A 22,819-nucleotide genomic window follows, 5' to 3' on the forward strand; every position below is an offset into this window, starting at 1 on the left:
GTTTAGACTAGTCTACTGACGGTTTTTAGTCTACTGATGGTTTGGTCAGTTGCATCAAAGGGGAATTCACTATTACCAAATGTTTTAGACCTGTTTTTAGACCTGGTCTAAACCATTTGGTAATTAGGTTGGTAAAGCAGGGGAAGTGATCAAAAGATGCAATTCACAAACAAGTAGCTATGACTGACATGCTTCTCCTTTGATGAGCTCTCCTCTGCATACAATTAAACTCCTGCATAATTAATTCAAAAGGTTCCATCCTCACATCTAAAATACCTCACAGAATTACGTTACCGACAAGAAATCAGCTGGTCTAATCTCTGTCAGAAAAAGTGGGCGTTGTTACTCCTTGTTTGCCTTTGTGAATTGTGTAATTACTGAATGTTAGACCAGGTCTATAAACAGGTCTAAGACATTACACCAAATCATCAGTAGACTATAAACCATCTGTAGACTAGTCTAAACTGCTTAGTGAATTGAGGCCATTGTGCAGTAAAGGGCCTCTCAATCCCTCCAGTTTGCAGCAGGAGAATGCCTGATAGCTCCAATAATCAGTTTGAGAATAACCATTGTTTTAATTTTTCAGTACAACACCACAACTTGCTATGAATTGGGTCATTTGTGCGCACAGCCGAATAGGCGCCTCAAATCAACTATGGAACAGTGCTCAGTATCGGTTAGTGTTAGGCGTAGGTGGTGATGGATAATTAGTGTTAGGCATGGGTGGGATTGGTGTTAGGCGTAGCTAGGGTGGAGTTTAGTTTAAGATACAAGTTGGAGGAGCCCAAATTACTTAGTGCCTCTTTAAAATGTACAGACTTTTCATGTCCACTATTGATTACAGGAACACCTGAAACCTCCATTTAAGAGTAACAAAACACCTGATGACTGCAGTGTTCAGCAAAGGAACACCTGATTACTCTAGTGTCTGGCAAAGGAACACCTGATTACTGAAGTGTCCAGCAAAGGAACACCTGATTAGTGAAGTGTCCAGCAAAGGAACACCTGATTACTCTAGTGTCTGGCAAAGGAACACCTGATTACTGAAGTGTCCAGCAAAGGAACACCTGATTAGTGAAGTGTCCAGCAAAGGAACACCTGATTACTCCAGTGTTCAGCAAAGGAACAGCTGATTACTCCAGTGCTCAGCAAAGGAACACCTGATTAGTCCAGTGCTCAGCAAAGGAACACCTGGTTACTGCAGTGTTTAGCAAAGGAACACCTGGTTACTCCAGTGCTCATCAAAGGAACACCTGATTAGTCCAGTGTACAGCAAAGGAGGAGTACCTGATTACTCAGGTGTTCAGCAAAGGAACACCTTATTAGTCCAGTGTACAGCAAAGGAGAAGAAGCACCTGATCACTCCAGTGTTCAGCAAAGGAACACCTGATTACTCCAGTGCTTAGCAAAGAAACACCTGATTAATTCATTCACTGTATAATAGCAACATGTGATAATACTATTCAATGCAGGGACACTTAATACCTGCAGTTGTCAGTACAGGAACTCCTGTTCTGCTCATTGTTCAATACAGAAACTCCTCCTGATTCCCATATTGTTCAGCATAGCAACACCTAGCCTTTATATTGTTCATTGCAGGCACTTATAATTTCTGCAATTTTCCAAGCTAGTCAACATTTGTTTCTCAGTGAAACTGCCCATGAACTCCAAGCACGTAAAACTATTGTTAAGCGGTGAAAAATTCTGACATGATATTCAATTACAAGAAATTACAATTTCCCAAAGTACAATTGTTTTGCTCTGAGAGCTGCCTTTGCATTGTATTCATCACTGGTTTATTAATCTTGTAATGTAAGCAGAAATGCTTTCTGAGTATCTGTCTGTGTTCAGGAGAGTCTACACAGTCAGAGAAGTGTTTACATTCCTCACTTGAAACAATACGTAAACACAAGATAATGTTATCTCCAGTTCGGATGCGTCCAGCTTTCCCTGCAGGGAGCTTGTAAGTCCTGTGTTTAACCAGTTGAATGCTGTTCTAGTAAAAAAAATGGTGGTAGTAGATAATATGCTGTAAATAATCTTTTAGAGCAAAGAAAAAAATGCTGGGTTTCATGCCACTTTAATGCCCTAATTCAGCCCCCCATGTTTTAAATATTTATGTTAGTAAATTTGCATTAATTAGCAATTCATGTTTTGGGCATTGCACACCAGTACTACTTTTTTTGCAGTAAATATACTGTACTTAAAATACCTGGATGACTGAGTTCTGTATTGCCATTTCATGTTGAGATAACCATTAAATTGTACTAGACAGAAAGCCGTCCATGCTCCTCCCACTATCACCACCCACTCCCAGTAATAAGGGAGGAGCTTGGAAGATCCAGCAGCCAGTTTCTTCCTGTGAGCGCAGATTCAGTGTCTTATCACCCTTCTCTCTGCTGAGACCAGCATTACAACTACAGCTTAGTCTCATATGGTTAAGAACCAGCTGAGCTGTAGTGCTGGCCACAAAGAGTTAATCTCTCAGAACGACAGAGAGGAGCTGGGAATGCCCACTCCTGCTGCCAGTTTCTGACTTTCCGGAGGGATCTTTAGCCACATGACTAGCTTTCCAAAGGAAATTTCTCTGGAATAGCTGCATCAAACTGAAAACTGTGTGAGTAATGGTATAGTCTGATATCCAGTGCAGTACAAGCCGGATGTGCATATGATGCAATCGGATCCCCGCCGGGTGGTAAGGAGGAGTTACGCTTCAAGACCTTCTGTCCCGACCCTCCAGATAGGTGGTTACGTGTGGTCTAATTATGCAACAGGTGAGTGTGGGCGTGTTAGGTATACACGCCTTACTGGTTGGACCTGTATCAATGGGAAGGGCGGGCCGCGCAGGTGATGGCTGATTGGGGAGACGGGCATTCCAGTACATAGCCAAGCTCCCGATACTGAGGGGGTATTCGGTCTCGAGAAAGCCCTGATTAGGGGGCGAAACGGCCGTCGACCTTCCTCCGCACTTCTATGTCCTTATCGTGTGCCTGATAAGTATTACCTTGCTATAATTTTTGTATTGTTATAGCTGCATGGAAAAAACTTTTATTGAGGATCATTAAAAGCTGTGTTTTAAAGTTGTGTGATGAGCTGCTCCTGGACCTTTTTCTCTTATGCTTTTGATAGTCTGATATTCAGCTTTACTAACATTTGAAAAAACTGGGAGTATAAGTGCAAGTACATCAGATCTCTATGAGGTTCAGTATAGAAACATCTACTGTCCACATTCATCAATGTGAAAACAATATCTCCACCTTGTTTAGATATTTACTTTCTAGTCGTACAAAGATGAAACACAGAGAAAACACAATCTACATTTCTCTGCTGTGCTCAACCCAAAAGCACCTGATCTCCTTGCTGCCCAGTGAGGAGGACAAAATAAAACAGAAGTGCACTATCAAACGTTTCTATGTAAAACACTGGATTAGTGCAGACAGGGGCGCACCTAAGTTCTGGGTTGCTCAGGAAAGCCACACCTAACGTATCCTTAGTTGCCATGTGAGATGCTGTAAATTACACAACGTATCCTTAGTTGCCATGTGAGATGCTGTAAATTACACAACGTATCCTTAGTTGCCATGTGAGATGCTGTAAATTACACAACCAAGAGCAGCTGGTCTCTTCCACATAGCTCAGTGCATAAGATGAGCAGACAGGAATTGTGATTTGTTTTTTTATTGATGTTGTATTGTACAATATACAAACACAAAAATAAATCTGTATCTCTCTTCATTTACTATATGTGGTGCAAACAGGCACAGCTCCAAAAAGCAACGTGACTTCCCTTCAAGCAGAGCAGACAGGAACACCACTGATCTAGGTAAGCAGAATAGGCAGAACAACCACTGGTCTCTCCAATGACCAGAGCAGACAGGAAAACCTCTAATACCTCAATGGAGGAAGGAAGGCAGAATTATCTCTACTCTACATTGCACTTATCAGTCAAAGGATTCTTCAATTTTATCACAGGAGAGAGAAAAAAACATGAATCTCAATGACTTCTCAGAGTACACAGGACCACTGATCTCTTCACTGACCAGATTACGCAAGACTCCCAATCTCCACACTGATCAGATCACACGAGATCACCAATCTCTTAACTGATTAGATAACACAGGACCGCTGATCTTCTCACTGACCAGATCACACAACAGGACCACTGATCTCCTCACTGATCAGAGCACAGGGGGCATTGATCTTCTCACTAACCAGATCACACAGGATCACTGATCCTCCTGACCAGATCACACAGGTACACTGATCTGCTCACTGACCAGAGCACACAGGACCACTGATTGCATTGACCAGAAAACACAGGAGCACCAATCTCACTGACCAGACTACACAGGACCACTGATTCCCTCACTGAATAGATCACAAAGAACCACTGATCACGCTGACCAGATCACACAGAACCACTGATCGCACTGACCAGATCACACAGGACCACTGATCGCGCTGACCAGATCACACAGGACCACTGATCACACTGACCAGGTCACACAGGACCACTGATCACACTGACCAGGTCACACAGGACCACTGGTCCCCACACTGACCAGAGCACACAGGACCACTGATCCCCACACTGACCAGAGCACACAGGACCACTGATCTACCAACTGACCAGAGCACAAAGAACCACTGATCTCACTGAGCAGTTTACACACTACTGATCCCCTCAATGACAAGATCACACAGGACCACTGATCCCCTCACTGAATAGATCACAAAGAACCACTGATCACGCTGACCAGATCACACAGAACCACTGATCGCACTGACCAGATCACACAGGACCACTGATCGCGCTGACCAGATCAAACAGGACCACTGATCACACTGACCAGGTCACACAGGACCACTGATCACACTGACCAGGTCACACAGGACCACTGATCCCCACACTGACCAGAGCACACAGGACCACTGATCTACCAACTGACCAGAGCACAAAGAACCACTGATCTCGCTGACCAGTTTACACACTACTGATCCCCTCAATGACAAGATCACACAGGACCACTGATCTCCTTATTGATAAGACAACACAGGACCACTGATCTCACTCAACAAATCAAACAGGACCACTGTTCTCTTCACTGACCAGATCTCACGGGACCACTGATCTCTTCACTGATCAAGTCATACAGGAACCTTTCCTCACTGGCCAGATCACACAGGGCCACTGATCTCCTTGCTGACCAGATCGCACAGCACCACTGATCTCCTCGCTGACCAGATCACACAGGACCACTGATCTTCTCACCGACCAGTTCACACAGGACCACTGATGTACTCATTGACCAATTATCGCTATTGACCAAAGCAGAAAATCCATTAAATCCTCACTGATCGAATCAGTTTAGATAGGAGAACTACTAATCTCTCAGTAGATCAAATTAGACAGTAGGACAAGTGATCTTCCTACTAACCAGAGGAAATAAAGAATACCACTGACTTCTTTATGGACCAGTGCAGATAGGAGGATCACTGAGACTCAATGTTTAGTGTGTTTAGGATCACTGATTACTAACGAATACAGATAAGAAGATCACTGAGTAGTGCAGATATGAGAACCCCATCTCCTCACTAACCAGAGCAGATCTAAGAACCACTGATCTCCCTATTGACTAGCTCTAAAAACCTCTGATGTCCTCACTAACCAGAGCAGTTAAGAGTAGACCAATGAAGTTCTCACTGACCACAGCCAAACAGGACCACCACTGATATTCTAGCTGCTAATCACAGAACCTGACCCCACTTCTTAGCTGCAGACCCGCATGTAGTAGTACATAGAAGAAGCAAACACAGGAGCACCTCTGATCTCCCCTCTGCTCAGCGACTAGCAGTCAGGCAGTGTTGGCTGAGAGAACCTGCCCACTACTTGGCTGTTTGTGGTTGTGTGTTGCTTAGTATAAGGAAGAGGGGCGGCGCAAGGGAGGTTGGCAATGGTATAATCTCTTGCTCCAGATTATTTCGCTCTCCCAGCAGCAGAGAGCAGTGAGCAGCAGCTGACATCTCCAGGAGTTACTCGTCCACCCTGCCGCTGCTTCTTCTTCGCAGAGGGATTTAAACCATTTTCCATCCAAAAAGGGAACTCCAGAGAGCCGCGCGCCTGATCGATCTCAGAGCTGCCAAGATCGCAGTGCTTGCTTGGAAACTTCGCTCCTTTGGCTTCTTCCCCACAAGCCTTTTGTGCATTTTTTTAATGTTGCATGATTGGGAGGGGAGGGGGTGCAGAGGAGCTCCGTGCAGACAGGTGATGGGCGTTTCAGAGGAGATCTAGAGCTGCCTCTTTGGTTTTTTTATGTTGATCTGATCAGAGCACCAACATGCAGACCACCCTACATCTTACCGCCTGCTAAAAGACAACCATCTGCAAAGAAATCGCAAGGGGGGGTAGAGGAGAGCAGGTTGGTGTTGGAGATCCCACCCAACCCCCCCAAAACGTCCAGATCTGTCACATTTGGTGGGGTGTTGATCCCCCTCTAAGGGATGGTACTGACTCCCCCAGACACAGGAGCAGTTCTGCAGCTCCTCCAGCAAGACGTTGCATTGTCATTCAGTAGTAAGTGCAGCAGAACGCAATGACGAGCTGGGCTTGGATTTTGCTTCTAGGCGTCTGCTACCTGTCTCCTTCCCTTGGCGAGGTAGGTCTGGTTCTTGTTCTATATATAACCCTTCTTCCGCTGTATATTTGTAATGCGAATTTATTGCTGATCCATAAGCAGATCTCACACTTCTACTGTATATGGGCAGGGCTGGGAGACACACACGGCACTACGATTAAATGATTGCCCAGGCAGAGCCTCGGATCCTGAATGTCCCCTTGGCAGTGCCATGTCGCCCACCTCCACTGCACAAGTTGGTGAATTGGCACCCTGGCTGAGCAGATCTCTTTCCCAAGAGGTTCTGCAGCGGTTGTAGGTGCCCTTCCCTGGAAATGACAGCTTCCTCCCTAGAGGCTTTGCTTGCACTGGACTTTGATGGTGGCGTAAGAATCAATGTCATACTACCAGCAATTGCTCAGGTATATTACAAACACATGTAGTGATCACATTTTTTCGGACCATGCCTAAAGAAGGTGTGGGCATGGCCATACCCATTACACTTCGTATCCCCCACCTTCCCTTTCATCTACAGTGAGAATGGCAAGATAACCACCCCAAGAGGTTCTGCAACAGCTGTGGGTGCTAGACCAACTTCCAAGCAGCACCCAGTAAATTACACTTGCCTCTGGAGTCTGTGGTTACACTGGACTCTGATGGTGGCCATAAGTATCATGATTGCACTGGTATATAGAGATAGGCAGTGGTCACATTCTCTCAGACCATGAATGAACAAGGTTTAGGAATGACCACACTTATTACATTTCTCTAAGCTATAGATTTCCCCACCTTCCCTACTGTAGATATCTTCCCCAAGAGGTTCTGCAGTAGTTGTGGGTGCCATCCTAACTTCTAAGCAGCTCCCAGCAATGCCACTTGCCTCCCTAGAGGTTGTTAGACTCTGATGGTGGCCATAAGAATTCATATCACACCAGTGAATGCACTGCTGTATTGTCCACACCATTGACACAGGCAGTGATCCACATTCTCTCAGACCATGTCTGAACAAGGTTGGGGCATGTTCATACACATTGCACTTCTAAGGTTTAGATTTTTTCTTCTTCCTTCCAAACTACTCTGCGCCAGGCCCTACACATGTGCTTTAATGTGATATACTGTAGCCTTGCTGAGCACATCTGTCTCCTCGCCTGTACTCCCTCCTACAAAAAAGTTGCTAAAGCTATAATCATTGAGGATTTGTTTGATCTTTAGCCCTGATGGAAATTGCTGATTCTGATGGGCACTGCAGTTTATGCCTGTGCAGAAAAATGTGCCTCTTCTGTTTCTAGTGTCACACCTAACAGAGAATGAATTCCCATCCCCTTATAGAGCACTTGGGCTACTGTAAAGCAGGTCAGCCCTCGACACCTTTTGTATTTCATAAAAGCACGTTCTATTTTTTCCAGCTAGCTCGTTTGCCAGGAAATTAATTAGTGCTTAGGGAATTGATGATATTCCCTAGGACAAAGGAAGCTACTTAATTCATATGTTTTCCTTCCGCAATTATTATTCTGGCTTATTTAATAAAGCAGTGCAGAGGCTGATGGTATACAGAGTGCTCTAATCCATAGCAACCAATCACATTTCCGCTTTATTCAAGCAGACCCCTGTAAAATGAATTCTGATTGGTTGCTGTGCATTGCTCTTTAACCGTGGGAAATAAACTCATAATCCTTTGAAGCCAACATGACTGCTGTTGTAAAATAGATTTTATTTTGTATCTGTTAAATTGTATTTAAAAGCTTTTTTTTTTTCTGTTGTCAAATATGCTAATGGATGTATAAAGTGTGTTAAATTGTAAATGTTGCATGCACTATGTAGGATTCTGCATAATGTGATGTGTTCACATTATGAGTTTTTATTAGTGGGTCTGTAGCGCAGCCATACCATAGCATGTGTGTGAGAACTGGGACAGACCTGATAAAGTTTCAAGGCTGGGCTGTAGACAGTGTAATATATATCCTCAGGGTTCTTAAAGGGAAAAGCCAAGCACTAGTGCCCTTGGCAATAATATTTAGAATGATTTCGAACAACTTATTTGTTCCATGTTGATGTTGCATTGAAGTGAAGTGACTGCCATAGATTGGGGGGGGGGGGGGGGAGCGGTTGGCGGGGGAGTTGTGATCAGGCAGAAGGGTAGGCTGAACTCAGTTGTTTGTAGGTGTTTGGAACCGTGAAAGCCCCCTCCCTGAGAACAGCACTGAGCTCTTGATGTTGAGTTCATGGCCAGTTTGAAGCATTTACCTGTCTGGCAGTGGTTGTCAATCTTCTGGATGTTGTGATGTAGAAAGACACCAGTACTTTCTGCTGAGTGGCACTATTTTATACATCCACTCAGAGTTGAAGAAGACTTCATGTGCATTCGGTATTTGATTCAGCTCTCTCTAAAGGACATTGTATTGCTAGCATCGGTCCTTTCCATTGTATAGATGAAAACATTGTCACAATGCATACATGCAGGAGGGCCAGTATGTAGTAGGTGGTATTTGGAAAGTAGGAGGAAATTGGAGCTCCCAAGAGAAACCCACACAGAGATTTGGAGAACATATAAATTCCTTGTAGATAGTGACCCCAGTGGGAATTAAATCTAGGATCACATGAGAGCCAGGCAGAAATGCCAACTGCTGTTACAGTAGTAATCCATGTCCTGGGGAAACCCATACATTGATAGTGATAGGTAGTTCCCCACCAAGGAGCTGTGAGCCCTCAGGGCTAACCACCATACAATACACATTCTACATAAACTTTAGACTGTGAGGAAGCCCAGGGAATCTTACACAACCACAGGAGGACACAGAAACTCTATGCAGAAAATGAAGTTGGTTGAAGGTAAACTCAAGACCCCACAGCTACAAGGAAAATGTGCTAAATACTGACCCACCAAGCCAGCTGAAGCCCCAGTGAATACCAAACAAGCACAAGAGAACATTCTAGGCAAAGAGTTTAATGCCCAGTATATATTGTCATAACATAATGATTTGCTCCAGTCAGACCTTTGATTTAGGTGGCTGTAGACTTTACTGCCAGAGTGCATGACCAGCAGCATGACCTCTCTTTCCTCCACTACTCCCAGCAAATGAGACGTTGATTGGTCTGTGCAGAGCAGCAGTACACTGATGAGACAGGATTGTTCTCTACCCCCTCATTTGGAAGTTGGCAGTGTATGATTGGCAGCACACATCTCCTGTAATCCCCCTAACCCCCCCCCCCCCCCTCCCCAGGGAATTATAAAAGTAGAAAATAGTTGTGGAAAATCATTTATGTAGTGTCTCACTGGAGAAGTCACATTCCATGTCAGACGGATAGACAGCTGCACATGGAAAATACCTGGTTTTATATCTCTCTGTTCTGCATATTTTCTGTAGCTAGCCTGCAGACTGTAGCGTTGGCTTCTTTTACTTCCTGTCTGGTGTGCATGACTGACTTTACGTTTTTTCTTTGTGTCTTAATTTCCAGACTGTTGACTTGTTTTCTTGCAAGAGGTCAGGCTTGGAGCTCAGCTCTATCTCAGATTCTCTGCTCATCTGGTAGCACGAACTTAACCTCTTGTAGATGAGGCCTCCATTGGCATTAGGATTATTTAACAGTATTTAAAGTGTAACTCCGCTCTTAGTATTGTATAACATATATGTTCTACCCAAGGTGTTTTGTAATGCCATTTAATATTATTAAAAAGTAGCATTCCCTATGTTTTTTCTGACAGTTGTACAGTTGGTAGGACATTTAAATTTCCCCTTCTTGCAGCCATAACAACAATACAGTGTTTAGACATACAGAATGCCAACCAATCCCCATGTTCTTATCGGAGTACTTGACTATATATCATCCTTGGTTAGAGCTGCATTTTGGAACATCTAAAGAGCATACAAAGAGGTTTTATTGTAGTAAATATCAGAACACAAAACACTTATTTTGCACTTTTCTCCTGGTGGACTTTAAGCGCCAGAGCTGCAGCCACTAGGGCAAGCTCTATAGGCAGTAGCAGTGTTGGGGAGTCTTGCCCAAGGTCTTCTACTGAATAGGTGTTGGCTTACTGAACAGGAAGACACTTGGTTTGAACCCAGGTCACCTCTGTCAAAGGCAGAGCCCTTAACCAGTACACTATCCAGCCACTAACTTTAATATATAGAACTAAACTGGCACATACTGCTTTTTTCGTAGGCAAGAGCAAAGTGAACTTTAACCAGAGGTTAATCTCGTGCTACCATATGTATCATCAAAAGCACAAAATGCTGTGTATAATTGAATCCCACGTTTTCAGGTCCCGCTGGCTATAGTTTATCTTTCCCTGCTATGTGTCTGATTGATTGCAGATTGGTTAAAGTTCCCTTGTTGACTTATACGTTGAAGTCAGACAGTTTCATCATCACAGAATTCCAGACCCGGACCAACCAATGGGAAACTTTAATTTTTTTGCTTGTTTTAGGAACATGCCATTGGAAGGCTAACAGAAAGCGGTTAGTATGAGTGATAGCACAGCCCTAGCTTTACATTTGTAGTTTTCTAATTATTGATCCCATAGTTATTAGAGGAATTTAGTAGTGTATGAGACATATATGAGCAGCATGGTGATGTAGTGATTAGCACACTTGGGTCACGGGTTCAAATCCCATGAGGGACATTATCTGCATGGAGGTTTATGTCCTTCCTGTGTTGTTTGGGTTTCCTCCAGGTGCTGGAGTATGTTTAGGATGCATCCAAAAATATAATATTAGGCTGTTTGGCTTTACCCAAAATAAGCCGTAGGATGTGGCAAGGATATTGGTTTGTGAGTCTGTGAGACAGTGACGTATGTTTTTGGCTCAGTGTTAAGTGCCATATTAAATTTGCTATATAAATGTGTGAAATGAAGTGTTGTACCTCATGCCTCAGAGGTGCTTCTACTGGACTTTAATAGGACTCTTGCATATTGGGCCTGATCTATGAAAGACCTCCCAAGACCGGCGTGCACTTGAGAAGGGATCTCTTAGATATGTGCCTGTTATAAGTAGTGATAACGTTTTGCCAGCTAGCTGCAGACAAGGAAATGTAAACCAGGTTTGGTACAGCACACAGGTTCTTCAGCCTACTTTAGATAATCTTAGTAAGTCAGTCCATGGTCTTTGTACATGTGCCCGCATAGCCGCATACTTTACCCATGACTGTACTTTTGATGTGCGTATTGTATCTCCTTACACACGTGGTGGCAGAAGAGGAAGCATTTGCTGTCTCTGGGTTCCTCAAGTGGGGTTGCGCTTGCTAAGCATGATGTGCAACAGAACCACCCAGTCACATGTCCAAACACCTATATGTGAACCCTTGGGCTGTATATTAATTCAGCTTGCACAGTGGTTATCCTAAGCATGCCTAGCAGGCAACAGATACTCTTCTCTGTTGAAGTAAGCACAGGCATTCAGAGACAGCTTTTACACCTAGAAAGAAAGAACTGACTGTAGAGCAAAGGTAACTGGGGCTGCCTGAGATAAGGAGTGAATTAGACGCAGGTCGGCAGTGAATGACGTTGTCTTTTGTTGTTCGCCGTGGCTGTAGTTGGGATTGTGCAGCATTTTCCCCTTGTGACATTGAAAAAAATTAGCCAGGCCTGTTTCACTCACTGACTTGTAAAGTGAACAGCTCACAGCCCTGGTCCATGTTTATCTGAGGCCTCCTTGTAGGAAGAACTAGGTGTACCCTGGCTACTAGCTGTGTGTCTGAGGGAGGGACTGGGATGCACGCTGTACATTTGATAGTGGGAGTGGATTATCATTGGGAAGTGACTATGAATTGTGTCTGTGTGTATTTTTTTTTTAATCTATTTCTTCCCTCACTGCTTGAAGGAAGCAGAGATCCCCCAGGAGCTGATAGAGAGACTGGCTCACAGTGAAATCCACAGCATCAGCGACCTGCAGCGCGTCCTGGAGATTGAATCCGTAGGTAAATTCAATTTCCTTTTTACCTTCTCACTTCTGATTTGTGACAAGTGTCCTTTTGTAAAGAGGTTATAAAGGCAAAATATACACAAATCTAAACAATATAAATATATAAGCATTTACAATCAGAGCAACAAGCCTTTCTCATCAGTGTCTCTAAAATAAGTGTTGACATTGTGTACAAGCTTTTTGGCGGATTTGATGCTGGTTCTGTCACTGACAGTCTGGCAGGGCTTCTGCGTGCAAATTTGCAGATAGGTGAAAACGAAATCATTGCACATACAATGGAATTCAATGGAGACTAAATTGCAAAATTTTGTTTGTGTCTTCATCTGCATGAACATTTTGCACACCGCATGCAATTTTTCTTAGACTATCTTTAGCTACTGTGAAAAATATGTGCAAAAAAACTTGACGCGTGTGGAAAAAGATTTGCAATTTCCGCACTGATAAGTGTGACCCCTGCCTTAAGCCTGGTATGCACTTTCAACCATGATTGGCCAAGCACTGACCAATTTTACTGCCTCGGTGTAGTATGAGAGATTAACTACACAATTTGTTCATAGTATTCAATATCTGTTGACGCTCATATTTCATGGAGGTGGTAAAATTGGTCAGTGATTGGCCAATCATAAATGAATGTGTGCACCAGGCTTTACAGTGTAACAGAAGCAGAGCATACACATGTCCAATTTTGATTGGCCAATCACTGGCCAATTTTAACACCTCCATGGAGTATGAGAGCCAACAGAGTTTAGATACCATGAACAGATTGTGTAGGTAAGCTCTCCTACTACATGGAAGAGGTAAAATTGACCAATCAAAATAGGATGTATGTACCAGACTTAACAGCCTATCACAGAGAGTTTAGCCAATAGTGTTCAGGATTGGGGGAAGCTCAGTGTTAAGGTTAATTATAATTTTATCAATTGGGCTCCCCTGGTACATTGATACCGATCACCAAGCTTAAACAGAAAATTTTATATTCTGCCTGACACCACCTTTTTTTTTCCATTTTATTTTGCACCAGAGTTGAATTGGTTAAACAGGATGAAAGGTCAGATTTGTGGGCCATAAACAGCAGCTGAGCCATTGATAAAGCAAGCAGGCTTATAATGAGTGGGTGTGGTTTTACTCTCTTGGGAGAGGAGGACTGAACTCCAGAGATAGAATAAAAGGTGACCTGTGTTCATGTTCATTGCCTCCGTCCTGAAGAATGGCCGATCACTCGTCATTATGAGGATTTCTGTGGCTCCTTTAAGGTCCATCTGTTGCTGATTGAATTAAAACAGAAAGTTCAAGTTGCAACAAAGTGATCGCACTGAAAAAAATGACACTTAAAGGGAACTCTGCTCGCTACTAATGTTGCCACTGAAGGTACACAACAGGTTATGTGTAGCTGTTTCCATTTATTTATCTTCTGGTCTGTAGAGTAAACATTATCCCCTGTGCCATTTCCACTGTGCTGGCATGCATCTGCGAGATGTGATGCTATAGCGTGCTGTGATATTAGATCGCATACGAATTCCTTTGAGCTGTGACCTGCACGGCTATAGGGATTTGCATGTGTGACCGGATTTTATGCTGCATGTCGTCTGTTTTCGGTACAGCAAAGTCCCCGGTATCCGGCGAGCATCGCTCCTAGTGCCGGATACATGTGCTTGCTGGTTGCTTGAGCAACTGGGCAAAAAAGCACTAACTTCCCCCCATGCAAAATAAATACTCACTGAGTGTCCAGCGCCGTCTTCTAACCTTCTTGTAGCTCATAGTGGCTTTCCGAGGTTCTCTGTGCACGGCTCCCCGGTGTGTCATCTGACCCGCCTCAGGTCACGTGACACACCAAGAGCCATGCACGGATGCCGGAAAGCCTTTAGGAGTTTCAGGAAGGTTAGAAGACTGCGCTGGACACTCTCTAGACACACAGTGAATATTTTTGGAACCCCTGCAAAACCCCAAAATCATAGTGCTTGTTATCCCCTCAGACATGCCGGTTAGTCGAAACTTCCAGTTGCCTGAGTTCCGGATAACGGGGACTTTGCTGTATTTGCTATGACTGACGTTTTGCCCTCCTGGAACAGATGTTTGCGCTGTTGTTTAGTTACACGTGGCAGAATTTTCTAAAGCATTACCAGCCAGTATCAGACTGGGAGGTGGAAAAGTTGAGGAAATCCACTTGCTGGCCAAGCAGCAGTAATCAGGTGTTACTACTCACAGTGAAGACTTGCTGCAGATTTCCATTTGGAGTCATAACACAGGGTTACTGTTGCTTGACCAGCAGGTACATTTCCTTATCTTTTCCATTTCCCAGTCTGACACTGTTACCAGCCATCATGAAGGAGTTCCAGTGGGGATATTAGAAGTGGGGATATCAAAAGTCAGAGTTCCCCAACCCTGTCCTCAAGTACCACCAACAGTAAACATTTTGGAGAAAACCACAAACATGCACAGGTGAGGTAGTTAGTGTCTCAGCAGAGCTGATTAACTACCTCTGTGGATTTCCACAAAACATGTACTGTTGGTGGGCCTCGAGGAAAGGGTTAGGGAGCAATGTCAATTTTTCCATTTTTTCTGCCATTTATATAAAAAACATACACTTGGGTCATATTTAAACAAGGTTGGGTTTTCTGAAAGGTTAGTATATAAGCATCTGTGATTTAATGCAGGTGCCCACAGTGGGATGTTTTTGTAATAGGGGAAGCTGTCCCTTTTTATTTTTTGTTTTTTTAAACTGAATGTTGTTTGCAATGGAATCAGAATTTTTAATGAATGCAAAAGATATCTTGTGATATCCCTTGAGAGATGCTTTGAGATCTCTGAGGGTGTCCTAATGAATGGAGCCCACAGCGTTTCCAAAGTTGTGGACACTGCAGCTCCATGTGATGCTGGAAGGTCCCCAGCAGAGGCTGTCTATCTCAATGCCTGGCTTCAGTGCTCTATGTTTCTGTTCTGTGCTGATAACTATCACATAACAATCCTTTTGGTTTCCTTTTTTAACATATTACAATCCACATTTTTCCTAAGTGGTAAATGTGGTAAATTTCATGTGTTTGGTCTGTCGGAATAGCTGTTATGAACTATTTTAGTTGACCATCACCTGTAGGAAACATCTTTCTTGGATGAAATCCACATCTATCTGAATGGGAGAGCATCATGGGAGAAACTCCATTCACCATTCATAGCTCTTGTTTCAGCAGATGTTGATCTGCAATGCCTATGGGCTATTCTGTAAATAGTAGGCTGACCATAAGCACTTGCTGGCCTCCCATCTGCAGACTGAAGTGTCCAGTGTGTGGTTGCCAATTCCTGTTAGGCAACCATTGGTGTAAAATAGGTGCAAGGTATTACTTTTTGACAAGAAACAAATGTACAGTATAGTCACAGTTATCCGGCACTGACAGGGAGAGTATTTTAACCTTGTGGGGAGCCGTGGAACCCAGTCTTGAAGCACAGCAGGGCCCACCAACAGTCTGAGAAATTGGCCCTCACCATTGCGAGTACTGCCGGCGATTTGTGCTGGTTGGCTGAGACTGCCGGCTAGTTGAGTTCCAGATAACCAAGACTCTACTGTATATCTAAATGGTGTATGTGGGAAGTGGGATGAATATTTATTTGTGTAGCCTGCTATTCTCTGCTGTATTGAATATCAAGTTTTTCCAGAATTCTTTTTTTCTTCCATATAAGCTTGTGGTGCTCAGTCAGGGGCCCATATTATTATTATTATTATTGATTTATAAAGTGCCAACATATTCCGTGGTGCTGTACAAAGTAAGAAACAAACATGGGGTACAATGGTGTACACTAATATACAAGATACATAATTAGTGACAAAATACAAAAAATGATATAGCATGCAGAATACAAAATACAGAATTGGTAATGACAGTGATAAAAGTAACATGATGAATAAAATGTACCGGTATAATGTTTTCTAAGACACAAAAGGGGGAGAGAGCCCTGCCCTTGCGAGCTTACAATCTAAAGGGAATGGGGGGAAACAAGAGGAGGGGTAGTATACGATAAAATATATAAAGGCAGTGTGTTTTAGGATACCTAGTAGGAGTGCAATTTGGTCTTAGGACAAAGGGAAGCGGCCTAAGGTAGCGCATATGCTTGTCGGAACAAATCAGTTTTTAGAGAGCGTTTAAAGGTAACAAAGGTTGGTGAGTGACGGATGTGTTGTGGGAGGGCATTCCAGAGAAGGGGTGAAGTGTGTGCAAAATCTTGTAAGCGTGAATGTGAGGAGGTGATTCTAGAGGAGGACAACAGAAGATCATGTGCAGATCTGAGATTGCGATTGGGTTTGTATCTGGAGATTAGCGAGGATATGTACCGGGGATAGAGATTGGGGAGAGCTTTGTAGGTTAGGAGTTTGAACTGGATCCTCTGGTTAATTGGCAGCCAGTGAAGAGCTTGACAGAGAGGGGCAGCAGAGGAAGATCAAGAAGAAAGGTGAATGAGACAAGCAGCTGAGTTCAGTACCGACTGGAGTGGTGCCAGTTTGTTAGAAGGTAGCCCATATGCAATTCAAATTTCCACCTGAGTTTTCTCCTAGGAGATCATTTTTTAATCTTCTATTCAAAATAACTTTCCAGTACTTTTCAACTAAAAAACTACCAAAACGTAAATGAAAAAGTACTATCAAAATTATTTGAGTATTTTCTTGCTTTCTGGTGGCTTAAAAGGCATTTTATTAACAAGTTTAAAAATATAAACCTAGGAGAAAACTCAGGAGAAAAAGTTAATTGCATATGGGCCAGAGTGTCAGTTCATTCTTTATGGTGGGCGGTGTTCTATTTATGGCTGCAATCGAGAGTTTGTAAATATTATTTTTCTAACTAGAGGTTCAAAGTGTCCATAGTGCTTTGTTGTGGGACTTAGGGCTGGGTCAGACGGAGGAACCGGCCACTCATCTGCGGCAGCCTCATCTCTTTGCAAATTCTTTTCTGAAAGCTTGCAGAAAAGCATTTGTCGCATTCGGGGGCACTTCCTGGCAGCTGCGTTTTGCATCCCTGCAGGGGGAGACGGAAGTGTGGCAGTTAATGACCCTGGAAGCAACAGGATCGGCTAAGCACCAGGCAGACAATGGCAAAATTTGGCACCAAAACGCAGTATTTGCTAAAACACTGGTAAGCAGTCGTACTGACGGCTGTCTATGCTGTTGTTTACCGTCGCAGAACCGTCCATGTGAACCTTCCCTTAGCTGAACTCTGTGCTGCATGGAACTGGCCATATTATACACGGTTACTCCAAAAATCCTGCACAATATATCGAGTTGGAAATATAGAAAGTTGTAAAGCAGAAGAGTTGAATTTGCAGAAAATTTAGCAATGGCTATTATGTTTCAAGATATTACCGTTGAGCTGTAGTTGTTATAGAACATGATGGAGTAGAAGCGGAAAACTTGTTACAGGTGATTGCAGATGATCTCTTATGTACCCAACCTTGTCAGAGTGGTGTCATCTGGCCTCCTTTTATTGAAGAGACACTGTAAGTGACATAGTAAAATGCAGTACATTATTTAGGATACCTACTTTTGCTGTAATGTTCCTGGTCTCAGCACCAGAAACACTACCCATATCTACATATATTGCTGTATATTGAATGTGGCCCCACCCTTCCAGTGATGTTTAGCCTAGCCTGTTTAGTTATGCAAAATTCTTTTCCCAGGGCATTTTGGGAGACCAGGTATTATTTGTGCTCGATTTGGAATTCTCTTTAAACAAACATTCTGCAGTCATCACCTGACAGGACTAAAGGTGTTGCCACCTGTAATAATGTTCAGGATGTACATCAGGGAGATGAAATATGTTACAATGGGCAAACACTGATTGAGTTATTTATAAATGAATATTGTAAAAAAACACAGAACAATTTTATTTATTATGTTATTTTCACTACAGTTCCTCTTTAAAGGAATTATCAGGCAAAAAACAAAAAAATGAGTTTCACTTACCTGGGACATCTACCAGCCCCATGCAGCCATCCTGTTCCCTCGTAGTCACTCACTGCTGCTCCGGTCCCCGCCACCAGCTAGCTTTGTTTTTGCCGACTTCGGGGTCGGCGGGCGTAAAAATGTACGCGTTACACCACTAATGCGTGAAAATGTATGTGCTAATGTTTCTGCACCATCGGGAAGGCTTACAAATGTACGCCGACCCCGAGGTTGGCAAAAACAAAACTAGCTAGTAGCGGGGGACTGGAGAAGCAGTGAGTGACTACGAGGGCCCAGGTAAGTGAAACTCATTTTTTTTGTGTGAACATTTTACTGTTGGCAGGTGATGTAGCTGCTGCAAGGTTTTTGGCAGTTGGAAACAGCTGTAAACAGCTATTTTCCACAATGCAACAAGGTTCACAGACAGGAAATGGACAAAAGTTTGAACTTTTCTTGTGGGAGGGGCTACTTGTGGGAGGAGTTTCACCACAATATCAGTCATACAGCACCCCCTGGTGGTCTGTTTGTGAAAAGGAATAGATTTCTCATGTAAAAGGGGGTATCAGCTACTGATTGGCTTAAAGTTCAATTTTTAAGCTTTGGCAACATTTTACTGATGTGGAGCCTCCCAAGTGGTTGGCATTGCCCAATCTGCATCATGTCACCATTTCTATTGAGACCTGATGATTGTACCCAATTGTACGGTCTCTTCTGACACTTACAGCAAGCCACATGTATACAATATACTATAAATTAAGAGCAACTTCTACCAATATTTCAGTTTTTAAAGTGATACTTCACCCTACAGTGAAAATTCACCAGAAGATAGTTTACAGTACAAACTCAATTAATAACTTTCAACCTGCGTTTAAAGAGGAACTTTACTGAAACTAACGTAATGAATAAAATTGCTTATTTTTTACAATATTACTTTATAAATTATTTACTCAGTGTTTGCCTATTGTAATATCCTTCCTCATGCTGATTTTTCATTCAGAAATGTATCACAGGAGGTGACATCTTTAGTCCTGTCGGGTGCAGTTCTGCGGAATATTTGTTTCTGAGAATTCGGAAGCCAGTACTAATAATACCTTGTCCCACAGTATGTAGAATTCCACAGTCTAGACCAGGCATGGGCAAACTTGGCCCCTTCAGCTGTTAAGGAACTACAAGTCCCACAATGCATTGCAGGAGTCTTACAGCCACAGTCAGGACTCATAAAGTCAAATGCATTGTGAGACTTGTAGTTCCTTAACAGCTGGAGGGCCAAGTTTGCCCATGCCTGGGCTAGACTAATCATCACTGGGAGGGCGGGGTTACATTCCAGTACACAGCAATATATAGATATATGAAGTGTTTCTGATGCTGAAAACAGGAAAATTACCATAAACGTGGGTATCCTGAATAATTTACTGCATTTGATTATAAGACACTACAGTGCCTCTTTAAAAATGTTACATTGCATTTCTATAAAATTCAGGTATACCTCTGCATAGAGTGGAAACGGTTTACAACATCTTTAGGGTTTTTACTGCTGTCAGTGGATTTTTGTGGGAGAGAATTATCCTCACCTTACTGTATGTCCAGACAGGAAGTGGGTACATCTGTTGAGCAGAAGACAGTGGAGGGCAGTAGTAAACCTTTTTATGAGCATGCAGAAAAGATAGAACTTCCATCACTTACCTTTGTCCCTGGTCACCCATTTGACCACATTCAAGTCTTTGGTGTCACAGTGCAGGCAGAAACAGCAGTAGATTCAAGGACTTCCTGCATCGGCAATCCCCAACCGGAGGATACTCAGTAGCTGGCAAAAGATACTTATCAGATAATGTATGCTGAGAGTGGAGGCTGTCTTGCACTTTGCTTCTAGTAAGTTCAAGAGTTCAGGAGAGACACTAATGCTGGGAATACACAGTTCGTTTCTGGTGCTCGATTCTTCTCTCGATCGTTTTTGCCGCTTGATTCTGCAGTCGATTCTCTTATCTTCCACTCGTTTTTCTTCTTTTTCCATTCACTTCTATCAGAAATCGAGCAGCGAAAGGATCGAAAGGGAGATCGGACATGTCGGAAATTATCTATCGAACCATCTACAGTGTTCTCCCCAGAAATTTTTTCTAGCTGGATGGCAGGAAAAATTAGCCGGGTGGGGCGGGATGAGGGAATGCAGGGCCGGAGCTTTGTGCAACTCTGCTTACAGAATAGGAGGAGGTGAGCTGATAACAACCGGGTGCTAACCAAAACTAGCCGGGTGGAGCACCCGGCTAAAAGAGCCTGGGGAGAACATTGCATCTAATCACCTCAAAAACGATCCGTGTATTCCCAGCATTGGAGTTTTGTCCTCACATAGAAGATTGATCTTTGCATAGTCAGGAAGTTTCTGTAGCTAGGCAACTGTTGAGGGTTTGGGCATAGGATTTTCAGCTATGCAAAGGACTCTGTTGTATTCATAATAGGAGAAGACTTTACCATGAGCTGCCCAGGAATTCAGAAGTTTATTGCAGCCATTGAGAGATTCATCCTCATGCCAAAGAATGCTATTCGCATAGTCAGGGAGTCCCTGTCTCTAAGCAACAGCTTAGTTTCTGGGGATAAGAATTTCAGTGATGCAAACCAGGAATCACTGATATGAAGTACTTTACTGTGTGTTGCAAAGTATAGATGGGGAAGTGACAGGTTTACTCAATAAGCCTAGTATTGAATTAATGTTAGAATTCACCTTTAGTATGAGTTAAAAAGTGAAATTTGTTATCCTGTTATTAGTTACAGTACTTATACTATAAAACAGGGTATTACATGTTTCCTTTTCAACCGTTACTGAGGTCTGATTGTGTAGGAACTGTACTATATTAATTTTCTGTTATCCCGCAACAACTGTGTGGAACACCACTCAGACTGGCAGGGCTGTCAGGCAACTGGTATTGTTTAGAAGGAAATAAATATGTCAGCCTCCATGTTCTTCTCACTTCAGTTGTCTTTTCATTTCCTAAAAATAAGGTACACACATTACAGATATAAAAAAAAGGTTTTTGAAAATGTCTCTTGAACTGTCATTTTCCATAGCTAGAAACAGGAAAATAACAATTCAGTTGTTTGCTAGACAGTTCTTGTAATAAGCACCCCTACCATTTTATGTAGTACACAAGTACTGCCTGTGCTACTCACAGCCACCAGTTAGATTTCCAGAAAGAACCAAATTGGTTGCTGTAGCAACATTTTTTTTCAGTTTAATAAACTGTATGCTGATAAATAGGTCTGATGTTGCTTTTTAGTTATTTGCTTGCACCTGACTTCCAAATTGCGTTCATAATTACGGCTTCCATCCTGAGCATAAAACACTCCACTGATTCTGTAACGTAATGACAAAATATCCCTTATGAAGGCTTAGGGGGGAAGTATGCGCAATCATTATTTCAATTATCCAGGATTATGCGGCACCATATTTTTTGTATCGTTCTACCTGTTGACAGGGCTGCTTTTTGTGAGCTGTAATCTAGGAGGAAAGATTATGACTGCTGGTGAAAACCGAGCTGACAATAGCTGTGTTATGATCGTGTCTCTAATGAATAGTGAAGAGGCTTTGATGACATTTGGGTGGCAGCTTCTGTCGAGTGCATGCCTTTGGCGATTTTTTTTCCCTCTGCAGCTTTTTGAAGTCGTGTTGGGGCCTCCTAACTTTGGCCATCGTCATAAATAATAAAAAGCAATTATTTGTCAGGTATTAAAACAAATCAGTGGCAGGGGATCCTGGAGCTTGTTGGAACAAGACTGGGAGGCTAATTTCTTCTGCATCTAAACAATTGCCTTGCAGGAAGTCAGGCTGCTGAGGCCTCGCTGAGCTTTGAGCTTCTAATCGCGCTTCGCAATCCCAGGCTCCACTGATGGAACATTTTCAAGAAGGAAAAAAAAAGCTGCTTTTATCTTAAAAGAAAAAAGCAAACCTCTAATTAGATGGTCTGTGTTTGTCATTTAAAAATGGAGGGGATGGTGTCAATTTAAATATTTGATAAGAAATATGTACAGGGGCAGAACCGCAGCCATAGCAACAGGGCTGTGGAGTGGGAGCAATTTTTGGGTACCTGGAGTCAGAGTCAGTGTTTTCATAAACTGAGGAGTTGGATGATTTTTGCACCAATTCCATAGCCATGATAGGGCTGTCGATGTTGAGGAGTCGGGGCAATTTTTGGTTGCCTGGAGTACCTGTGTTGATGTAAAGGTATCATGCAAAGTAAAATTATGGGTCTCCCCCTGAGCTCTGTATGTGAGTACTATTTGTGTTCCTCCAATGGGAGCCTTGGGGATGGGAGAGCATGGGCAGCCTTGAGCAGCACTGAGAACTAATGAAATAATAATAGTGTCTTGTGTAA

General features: G+C 43.0%; 1 protein-coding gene across 2 annotated transcripts in view; it reads left to right on the forward strand.

Annotated features, from left to right (window-relative positions):
* Positions 1 to 5,970: 5,970 nt before the first annotated feature.
* The window catches only part of PDGFA (platelet derived growth factor subunit A), a 99,659-nt gene continuing 82,810 nt past the window's right edge, over positions 5,971 to 22,819 (forward strand). For both annotated transcript variants that reach the window (XM_068244607.1, XM_068244608.1), the window contains exons 1-2: positions 5,971 to 6,656; positions 12,431 to 12,527. In XM_068244607.1, the coding sequence (XP_068100708.1) occupies positions 6,594 to 6,656; positions 12,431 to 12,527 (160 nt within the window). In that variant the 5' untranslated portion in view covers positions 5,971 to 6,593. The remainder of the gene's footprint in view (positions 6,657 to 12,430; positions 12,528 to 22,819) is intronic.

This window comes from Hyperolius riggenbachi, chromosome 7 (assembly GCF_040937935.1).
Source record: "Hyperolius riggenbachi isolate aHypRig1 chromosome 7, aHypRig1.pri, whole genome shotgun sequence".
Taxonomy (NCBI): domain Eukaryota; kingdom Metazoa; phylum Chordata; class Amphibia; order Anura; family Hyperoliidae; genus Hyperolius; species Hyperolius riggenbachi.